This window comes from Notothenia coriiceps, unplaced genomic scaffold (assembly GCF_000735185.1).
Source record: "Notothenia coriiceps isolate Sejong01 unplaced genomic scaffold, NC01 NC01_scaffold00030451, whole genome shotgun sequence".
NCBI classification, from domain to species: Eukaryota; Metazoa; Chordata; class Actinopteri; order Perciformes; family Nototheniidae; genus Notothenia; species Notothenia coriiceps.
In genome coordinates, this window is record NW_011363152.1 from 1 (window position 1) to 11399 (window position 11399).

Genomic DNA, 11399 nt, shown 5'->3' on the forward strand with positions numbered 1-11399 from the left:
TGAGATCAAGGACATTGCCAGCGTTATGAGTTGGTGGGGATGGAGACAGTGAGAAAGCAAAGGTGGTTAACAGAGATGTTAGTTCGTCTATCTTCCCTGTCTGGAGGTTGAAGTCTCCGAGAAGTACAGCGGGAGGGCCAGTTTCAGGGATGTGTGAGAGGAGATTATCTAACTCCTCCAAGAAGTCCCCCAAGGCGCCTGGTGGACGGTAGAGAACAAAATTATGTCACGGCTCCGCCTACACTGCGTTACTATAGTTACTACCCCAGTTCCTAAACTGTAATGGAAACGCAGCATAAAGTGAGCCTGGCCTACCAAGGCCTAACTATACCGTACTAAGCCGTGCGAGGCCCTGCAGTGGAAATGCGCCATTAGACACTTGATCTAGAACTTACTTTAGGAGTCACTGGAGCACCAAGCAGTGTAAAGAATTCCCAGTAAGTGAACAGAGGGGTTTATACTTTAGTATTCTGTAAGAAAAGTAAAAATGTTCAACAGCATACAGTTGTTCTATCAGAGCATGTATCAAAGTAGGTAAACAAATCTTCACTTTATAGATAAATAGGTAGAGTAACAATGTAAATACTGCCTTACACCAGAGCAAACAACATCCCTCACAGACAGAACACAAACACACAAACAAACTAAATAAATAGAAAACCAGTCAGCTAAAACAAAAATGTCAATAATAAACAATACATGTCAGTTCGGCTGCACCTCCTCCCCGAGACAACCCGTCCAGTTTGAAAAAAAGGGCCCCATATTTTACCACATTCATTTGAGAAGCCACTTAGAGAAAACCTAATCCTTTCCATCTTCAGGAAATTAGGTTGGTTTTTACTCCAAAGAAACCTCTGTTCTCCTGCAGATTCCTGTGTTTCGAGGGTCTTCAGGTCCTCTGGTCGGAGCCATTAACCCCGTCAGTGACCACTTTGGGACGGATGGACTCGGAGACGTGATCAAAGTCAAAGACCCTCGCTGGGAGGAGAAGATCCAGAGCGAGCATGCAGTCAACGCCATGATCCGACTGGTGAATGAGAACCAGAAGCAGGTGAGGAAAACACGTTCTTTTGCAGGATTGGGGAGTAACGGGATTACGTAGAAAGACAGTTTGGGGATTACTAGCAGGATTACAATGTTAGTAAAGAACTACAAAGAGCATATAGTGTTTGTTGTAAAAGGATCAGATTTCATTTCTTCCTTCCAAGCTGTAATTTTCTGTAGGCTAATGCTTCAAACCTTAAATGGGCAATCACATGTAAATATTTCTGAAAATCAATTGATTGCTATTTTCTAGAATACACCAATATTACAGTTATAACACCCACATTACACCCATATTACACTACTGTTATCAGACCCATATTACACTGTTATACACTCCAATTAAATCCATGTTACACCATTAATACACCCGTATTACACTCATATTATACCCATATTACACTACTGTTATCAGACCTACTGTTATTACACTGTTAATAGACCCATATTACACCTATATTACACTGTTCTACACCCCAATGAAGTCTGTGTTACACCATTAATACACCTGTATAACACTCGTATTATACCCACATTACACCCATATTACACTACTGTTATCAGACCCATATTACACCATTATTACACTGTTATACACCCCTGTGAAGCTGACAATTGAGCGGCCCAGACCAAGCGAGGAGGCAGAGGCAGAACGTCCAAAAATATAACCCGGTGTGGGCATTTATTAAATCAAACACATCATTCACAGCCTCAATCCAGCTGAACATGTGCACACCGTCACCAACCATAGGAATTTTGCACCACACTACCAGCCTCCCAACAGACAGAGAAACAGAGCCTAAATATACACTCACCCTAATCAGCAACAGGACACAGGTGAGGGGGGAGGAGACAACACAGGGCACCAGGTGCACACAATCAACAGGAACAGACATGGGGAAGGGGAACACTTTTCAAAACAAAACCAGCAAACAGAGACGGACAAACTAAAAACACAGACAGATGCACAAACTACATACACTTCGCCACCAACGAAGCTACGCAATCCGTAACGGAGGCCGAGATCTATGGCCCCAGAGATCACCTCCGTTACAACCCCAATTAAGTCCATGTTAATGTAAGACATTATCACACCTGTATTACACTCATATCATACCCATATTAAACTATTATCAGACCCATGTTAAACCCATTTTCCACCTGGACACAGCCTGTCAAATGTCTGTTTCCCCCAGGATACAGAAAGCATTGAAGGGTTAAGTGTTGGTTTTCACTTTCTTTGGTTCATTTGTCCTGTTTTATAATTCAGCAGGTGAACCTATATGTTCATAAAATAGTGTGTGTGAGCTTAACTATGTTTGTTAAACTAAAACTGAGCATTTTCTGTCAGCTCAGATTTGATATCTGCTTTTTTAAACTGTAGTATCATGTGTTTCATTGTGTAGAGGCTACTGCCTGAATATGCTTCATGACAGGCAGGTTTACTTATAAATAAAATCTATTTCATGATGCTAAATATCTTGGTTTCTTCTTAATATAGATAATAAAACTTAAATAACAAACGTCTTATTGATATTTATTTTTCCTTGTGATGATTCACATTTGATATTGAGGTAGCGGTAATCGGGTTACTTTTTCATATTTTGATGATCGGATTATTTCACCGATTATTTTACAGCTAACTATTTCTAAGTGTGTTACCTCTAAACCCTTCCCCCTCAGATCTCCCTGGTGGCTCTCGGCCCGCTCACTAACCTCGCTCTAGCCGTCAGATTGGATCAAAGTTTCCCCCAAAAGCTCAAAGACCTGTTCATCATGGGAGGCAACATGGAGGGTAAAACACACACAGTACATTACAGGCTCTTATTATGAAATACGTACACTTGTATAACTCAGATTTTCGTCTCTGCAGGAAAAGGAAACTTGACGCTATGTGCAGAGTTTAACTTTGCTATGGATCCAGAGTCGGCCTATATTGTTCTGGAGGAGTTCCTCTGCACCACGTACATCGCCTCGTGGGAATACGCCTGCAGGAACTCTCTGACCTGGGTGAGATGTTGGGAAGACCCTCAGCAGAGTTAGTTAGGATGAAACTGAAGCAAACAGGACAATAAGCGGTGAAAAAGTATCAATGGAACTCCTTAACAAATGAATAAAAGCACACTGATACCATTTTGTTTGGTTAAAAAACAAATGAGAACTAAATGAAAATCTATGTAAAATATTTAAACATTATGGCCGTTCATACATCACTTAACCGAGACACTATATCAATAAATACATCTTATATATAAATACTGAAACCTAATAAATAAATACAAAATAAATATATAAACATGAATATTTAACGTAAAGTTAAATATCTAAAATGATTAAATACTGAGACTTAAAGGGGACCTATCATGCAAAATGCACTTTTTGATGTCTTTTTTACATAAACATTTGTCCCCGGTGTGTCGGGGAACTCACGCAGCGTCAGAAATTAAAACCCTCTCTCTTTTCCTCCGTACCCAAATCTCTAAAAACGGGGGAACAACGGAGCTGATCCAGATTTGCGTCCGATATGACGTAATATCTGAAATGTGGACCCACGGCCCTATCAGAAACGTTGCTATCAGAAACAATGCCCGACTGTTTTGGACGTAATATGGTCGGTGTTTACATTAGCATCGCTAACACTCAGAGCTAACCTGTACTGGAGAGCATGTGTGTGAAGAAGCAGGAAATAAAAAGGAACTCACCTTGTGGTATAACCGGCAAGAGAGAAAGCCTTTGAGCTCCATACTGTTTCAGAAATAATCCATGATATGGCGTTTCATCACGGCAGTATTTAATTTAGACAGTAGCTGCCGGGTCCCGCATGAGCTCAGACCCCTCCTTTAAAAAAAATAAAAATAAACCTTTATACCCCAAATCAGCACTTATGAAACAGGAAGTGAAATAGAGGGATATGAGGCTTGGCTAGAATGGGTGATCTGTTTGGTATTTTGAGCAAAACACTTCATAGACATGTTTTTTATATATTTGTATATATCTGAGACCTATGCTATTGCCTAAAGATAGCATGATAGGTGACCTTTAAATATAACAAAAGACAACATTTGTCCATGAATCATTTATCAGTTTCTCTTAAGAATTTCCTCCACATCCTGAAAAAGATAACAAATCAGAATACATCACAGCAGTGGCGGTAACAGAATGGGGCGGCCATGCTGGGGCCTGTTATTTAAAAAACTTTAACTGATTGAATGTATTTCATTTGTTTAGGAGTTCTTTGAGGAGCTGATAAACCAGGACGCTCCGGCTGCGGCCTTCATGAAGACGATCACTTCCAAGTGTCGGGCGTACTCCAAAGAGGCGATGAAGAACAAGAGGGACGTGTACTTCGGCCCGGGGTACGTCTCCTACGATGCGTACGCCATGGCGGCCTGCATCGACCCCGACGTGGTGCTGCAGAGCATCGAGTGCCCCGTCAGGGTGGAGCTGCAGGGGGCGCTGTGCCGAGGCATGATGGCGCTGGATCGCACCAATCAGCTGAAGAAGAGCCACAGCGTCACCGTGCTCACTAAGTGTGACGTCAGGAAGTTCAGTCGGCTCCTCCTGCAGTCTCTGAGGCAGCCGAAGAAGTGATGATGAAGAGGGAAAACAACCTGAAGGAAATTGTTATGAAGGATATCAGATACAAATGTTAAGTTTGGCTGGAAATGCACTGTACAAACCTTCCTCAAGTCTTCAATATGTTCCACATTTATATAAAGCAGTATTTTGTTAATCATTTATGTCGAAAATAGACAATTTGCCACCAAGAATTGAATCGTTCGTGGTGAAATTGGATAGAATATTGAAGTTTTCCTGAAAATCTACATATATGTTTTCTCTTGCTTTTTATTAATTCTACCTGCGATCTGCTGTGTAATGTTTATTATACTGTTCATGCTCACTGCTTGTAGCACTTCGGGGTTTGAAATCAAATATGAAGTGCTTTATAAATGAAACCCATTATTATTATTATTATTATTATTATTATGGTCATTTATATTTCAAATATTTATACAGAAAATAATTAAAGATTGATCTTAATTGAGCTAGAAAGGCTTTTTAATCAATAAAAAGTGACAGGGTGTCCGCGGGGTCTTAAAAAGTATTAAAAGTTGATAAATCTATTTAGCGAAAATGAAGGCTATTAAAAAGTATGAAACGGCATTTTCCAAGGTATTACATTTTGTAGCTTGTTTTCAATAAGTCTATAAATGGTCCAAAGAGGTTGTATTCTACAGTCTGCCTGAATGTAATCATTGCGTAGGTGTGTAGTGTGATTCTGTGTAGTTTATTTATGGCATCCCGTTGGATTTGACGTCATCTGAACAGGACATCGCACGCTCACTGCTGGATAGCGCGCGAAGGTCCGTTTACGCCGGTTGCTAAGCAACATTGTTATGGGGAAATGCAAGTCTGCGTCCAAATGGTTGGAAGATAAGGAGGAAGGACAATCAATACTGTATATAGTCAATGTGAGGTAAAGTGCGTCGCCAAGGTAACCCGTTAGAACTCCAAGTAGCGATGAGGTCTTAAAATGTTTGGAAAGGGTCTTAAAAAAGGTCTTAAAAAGAATTACATCTGACTTCAGGATTCCTGCATATACCCTGAGTGATAATTTGCCACCCTCTATTACATTGTCTGGGAGGATAACGGATAAACAATACACATTTTGCCAAATATCTACAATACTCCCTTTCTGTGGTCATTCATGGAGACAATCTGCTTATATGATAACTTATGTAAGGATTTAGCTGGGATCATTCCTATGTTCCCCATAGTTGAACTACAACAACTACAACCACCAGCTGAAGGAGAGCCGCAGCGTACTAATGCAGTCTCTGAAATCAACCAAAGAAGTATTCCTGAGGACAAACTAACATATTTATCCGCCCAAAACTCGATTATTATGAAGGATTTTGGATATAAAATAAGATTCATTTTTGCTGGAAATATACAATACAACCATTCCTGGAGTCTTTGAAATGTTCCCCAGATATATATGAAACATTTTGAAGTACTTTTGTAATCATGTATGACAAAATAAATACTATTTTCCAACAAAAATTGAAATGTTTGAGAGGATATCGGATAGAGAAATGATAGAAAGTCTGCAGATAAATCTAAAATGTGTGATGCAAAATACAAAATCATTTGTTTTCCAGATTTGTATAAAGCATTAACTCTCGTATTGTGATAAAAAGGAGAATCTACCTTTTTTTCATTATGAAAAAAGATCATTATCTACCCTGAACATAAAGTGCCTTTTTAAAAAACGTCTTCTCGTGCAAGAAAATGCCAACTTTGCTTCAAAGAACCCACTTTTTATTAAACCCAATATAGTCTTTTACCTCATTGCTAACTTGCAATCCATTTATAACTACACCATCTACATGTACTTTATTTGTTTTATTTTGTAGTCCAAAGCCAACACTACAATCAGTTAAAATCTGACCCATAGTTTGCTTTTCTTTAAAGGTCACCAATCATGCTATTAGGCAATAGCATAGGTCTCAGATATATAAAAATATATAAAAAACATGTCTATGATCACCCATTCTAGCCATGCCTCAAATCCCTCTATTTCACTTCCTGTTTCAAAAGTGCTGATTTGGGGTATAAAGCTTTACAAAATAAAAATTGATTAAAAAAAAGGAGGGGGCTCAGCCTATGCGGGACCCGGCGGTTTTTTACATATTTATTGCCAGGAATACACAAATGAATGTAATGGAGTTTTGGCGATTAGGCCCCGTTGTGCGGGAGTATCATTCGGGAGGGGAAAACTCCGATCCGATGAAACCCCCCGGGGTCTTGACACTGGTGGTGGTGAATTGGGGTCTGTCTGAAGGAGAGTGGCTTAGCTTGACCCCGGTGGTGGTGAATGGATGGTTGGGTCAGTCTGAAGGGGAGGGGCTTAGCTTGACCCTGATGGTGGTGAATGGATAGTTGGGGTCGGTCTGAAGGGGAGGGGCTTAGCTTGACCCTGGTGGTGGTGAATGGATAGTTGGGGTCGGTCTGAAGGGGAGGGGCTTAGCTTGACCCTGGTGGTGGTGAATGGATAGTTGGGGTCGGTCTGAAGGGGAGGGGCTTAGCTTGACCCTGGTGGTGGTGAATGGTTGGTTGGATCGGTATGAAGGGGAGGGGCTTAGCTTGACCCTGGTGGTGGTGAATGAATAGTGAAGGGGAGTGGCTTAGCTTGACCCTAGTGGTGGTGAATGGATAGTTGGGTCGGTCTGAAGGGGAGGGGCTTAGCTTGACCCTGGTGGTGGTGAATGGATAGTTGGGGTCGGTCTGAAGGGGAGGAGCTTGACCCTGGATTCAGAGGGACAGGAGGTGAAAAGGTGTGGAGGGGGGTTGCGTTGAGTCACCTGAAATGACCGCTGTCAGAGGGGGGAGAGCAGATTTAAAAAGGGTTAGCAGAGCGCTATGATAGGCTCTTGGGAATAGAGCGAATTGATTGGTTAAGCTGGGGAGAGCCCGATCACTTATTGAGAGGAGGGAGAGTAGTAACATGGAAATAGTAAATGAATGAGTAAAGACGGTCTTCCTGGTTGAACTTGCGCTGAGCTTCATTTAGTCTCAGATCACTTCCACATGTTCTCCATCAGCTTCGTATGGCACCTTGGACATAACACAAGAAGAACATCCTGTTTTTGTTTTTGAAAGACAAACCTTTATTAATGATCCAAACATTTCATTTAATCACACATCCCATCAGTAAAGTCTGTTCAATGATTTCATGATCAGTTTCTCTTTCTCCACACCATGAATGTGTTTCATCTCAGCTATTTCAAACAGAATCAGACATGATTTACTTATTGATTATTATCATGATAATTAATGTTCTATAAAACATCAGAGTACCCACTTTCTATTTGGATAACAACAACAACAACAACAACAACAACAACAACAACAACAACTAGTCTGCAAAACAATAACTGTAATATTATACAATTTATTTCCCAAGTAAAGACTCTAAGCTATTGACAGGAGAATAATGAATGATGTACTTATTGATTATGATCATGACAGAAAGTAATATCATTTTAAATAAACATGTGATGATGAAATAAGTGTTATAACCATCTGGGAACTCATTTTTTAGTTAATTCAGCAACAATAACATTGAATCTGTCAAAAAGAATACATGTGATTATAAATGTCTCTATTGTTTTAGAACCAGAATAAAATGTGTAGAATAAAAGAAGCTCTGCTGCTTTCTCTCTGAAGACTCGTGCACTACAAGAGAAACAACAAGAAGAATCAAAAGAAATATCCAACACATATTTAGAGCAAAGTTTACAAATCAGTTCAGGTGAACAAGGATCCTCCTGAGCAGCCTCCATGGCTAACCAGACACAGGAAGGAGCCGGAAGAAAGTCCAACATCTACAGAACAACTCATGAGGAAATGTTGAAGCCCCGCCCATCATGTTTGATTGACAGCTGATCTCTGCAGTGAAGACATGGACAATCAGCTCTGATGGACACACGGTGAGTTTAAGAAGAAGAAGAGTTCCTCCAATGACTTCAGGCTATTTGAGTTTACAAAACTCAGCTGTGGCTCCATAATCATAACCATAAATCCAAAGTCCAGCATGCAGCGGCTGAGTGAATGTGGTCTGGACTCTGTGGAGGAGAGTCATGGTTTCAGAGACGCTGTAGAAGGACAGAACACCTGCTCTGTGATCCAGGTACACTCCTACTCTGGAGGACAGAGGACCTGAGACGGGAGTTTTGATTCTGTTGTAACTAAATGAATAACTGTTTTTGTTACACTCTAAGGACCAAGATTTGTCATTGTTTCCAAATANGCTGTAGAAGGACAGAACACCTGCTCTGTGATCCAGGTACACTCCTACTCTGGAGGACAGAGGACCTGAGACGGGAGTTTTGATTCTGTTGTAACTAAATGAATTACTGATTTGGTTACAAACTAAGGACCAAGATTTGTCATTGTATCCAAATATGCTTTCCTCCCCTGCTCTGCTGATATTCTTGTATGAGACTGCTACAGAAACTCCTCCCCCTCTCCACTCCACCTCCCAGTAACAACGTCCAGTCAGACTCTCTCTACTCAGGACCTGAGGCCATACAGTGAATCTGTCTGGGTGACTAGAATAAGACTGATGTTCCATGTATGTTGCTTTTCTGCTCCCCTCAGATAATAGCAGCTGTGTGTGTGCTGTGTTTGGATCCAGAGTGATCTCCTGTGAATATGTTAAGAACCCAGCTCTGGTAGTGGGCTCTGCTGCTGGCAGTAAAACATCCACTTCAGTCGGTGAGACGTTTGTCCATTCCTCTCTCAGGACGTCCTGTAGTTTGTCTCTGACTGCTGACAGGGCCGCCGTCACGTCCTCAAAGTATCTCAGAGGACGGATGTTGATGCTGGAGGAGTGTGTAGCTTCACTGAGGGCTGGCAGTGAGGAGGGGTAGCTGAGCAGAAAGTGGTTGTGATCCTCTGTGTGAGACAGCAGCTTCAGCTCAGCGTCTCTCCTCTTCAGCTCAGAGATCTCCTGCTCCAGCTTCTCCTGGAGCTCTCTGACTCCACTCACTTCTCTCTCCTGCTGGGATCTGAGCTGCTGCTTCACATCAGAGCTTCTTTTCCCCATGAGACGGATCAGCTCAGTGAACATCTTCTCACTGTCCTCCACTGCTTTCTCAGCAGATCCATTGACGGCCTCCACCTCCTGCTGAAGCAGCTTCAGCTCCTTCTCTCCATCCTGGATTCTCTGCTGGATGTTTAGTCGACTCCCCTCCAGCTCTCTCTGCCTCTCAGTCCTCTCTGCTGCAGCTGACACCGTGTCGTGGCCTTTGTGTTTGTCCACAGAGCAGAGAGAACAGATACTCTGCTGATCAGTGCGGCAGAACAGCTTCATCACCTCGTCGTGACGAGAGCAGATGTTCTCCTGGAGCTTCTTGGAGGGCTCCACCAGCTTGTGTTTTTTAAAGGCATGCTATTCATAATGAGGCTGGAGGTGTTTCTCACAGTAAGAGATCAGACACACGAGACAGGACTTACAGGCTCTCAGTTTCCTCCCAGTACAGACATCACAGGCCACATCTTCAGCTCCAGCATAGCAGTGATCAGCAGGAGCAGCTTGGAGTCCAGTCTTCTTCAGCTCCTCCACTAAAGCTGCTAACATGGTGTTTTCAGCAGGACAGGCCTCGGGTGTGAAGCTCTGCCTGCACTGAGGGCAGCTGTGGATTAGCTTTCTCATCCTCTCCGTCCCAGAAGCGCTGTTTAATACAGTCATGCAGTAAGCTGCTGTCCACAGGAATAGTCACCGGATCCTTCAGTAGATCCAGACAGATCGAACAAGAGAAGGTTTCCCGGTCCAGCTGAACTCCTTTTCTGCGCCATTTCACCTCTCAGTAGCAGCGAGTGTGTGAGTTTCACTTCCTGAGAACTGAAACTATGTGACGTGATCTGAACAGCATGTGTGTGAGCAGTTGAATGTGGCCTTATCAGCTCTTGTACTTTACCCACATGTTGGTTACCACCCCTCCTCCTCAGTGTGGATCTGAAGGGGAGGAACCAGGAAATACAGAGTGGAGCTGGCTGTGTCTGAGAGCAGGAAGAAGAGGGAGGGCTCATCAAACTCTGACTCATTCCAGGAGGAGCAGCACTCAGACTCTCTGACTACACAGAGCCTCGGTTACAACCTGCTCTTCATTTGAAAATGAACCTTTAGTTGTAAAATAAGTTGGTAAACTTACAAAATCTGAAGGGGGTTAAATACTTGTTTCCTCCACTGTAAATGTATGCCTCAATGTCCTGATATAGCTGATTGATGTTAATAGTTGCAGGTAACAGATGCCGATTTTTTACTGTAAGTACTACTAGTATTAGTAGTCTAAGTTAGTAGTAGTAGTTTGGTAGTGTCTGTTGTAATGGTGTTGTAGTAGTGTGTGTAGTAGTCATAGTTAGTGCTGTGTGTGTATCTGTGTATCAGTAGTAGTAGTATAGTTAGTCAACAGTAGTAGTAGTATGTAGTGACATTGCTCGTATAGTAGAAGAACTCCTGTAGTCCTGTGCATAGATTGTGGTGGTGGACACCTTCTTTAAATGTTGTTGAACCTACCAGAGCAGTTATAGTGTCTCACATGGAGAAGAACCTAGAAGTATCAGTATTAGTACTCGTAGTAGTAGTACCAGTTGCGTCAGTAGTAGTGAGTCCTCAGTAGTAGTAGCATACCCGAACCTGAACTAGTAACCTTCACAGAGAGACGCCCGCGAGAGGATGCCTTCCACCCCACAGAGCTCATCCAGAAAGAAGTGGTTGGCCTGCGTTACGCTGACTAACGGCTGATCCAGTAGAATGCAGCTAGCCTCCTGACTCCCTTCCCTCACCT

The 11399-nt window shown here is 42.3% G+C and overlaps 2 protein-coding genes across 2 annotated transcripts; one reads left to right on the forward strand and one right to left on the reverse strand.

Moving 5' to 3' along the window:
• Positions 1-829: 829 nt before the first annotated feature.
• LOC104959565 (probable uridine nucleosidase 2) lies at positions 830-5178 on the forward strand (the record flags this gene model as incomplete). The annotated part of the gene is made up of 4 exons (XM_010787474.1): positions 830-1051; positions 2728-2839; positions 2918-3054; positions 4273-5178. Coding segments are annotated over 4 exons (834 nt in total), but the record flags the coding sequence as incomplete, so codon positions are not given.
• A 2501-nt stretch (positions 5179-7679) lies between these two features.
• LOC104959564 (tripartite motif-containing protein 16-like) lies at positions 7680-10217 on the reverse strand. The gene is given in 3 exon segments (XM_010787473.1): positions 7680-8521; positions 8563-8705; positions 8859-10217. Coding segments are annotated over 2 exon segments (1458 nt in total). The 5' UTR covers positions 10190-10217; the 3' UTR covers positions 7680-8521; positions 8563-8578.
• Between the last annotated feature and the right edge of the window lie 1182 nt (positions 10218-11399).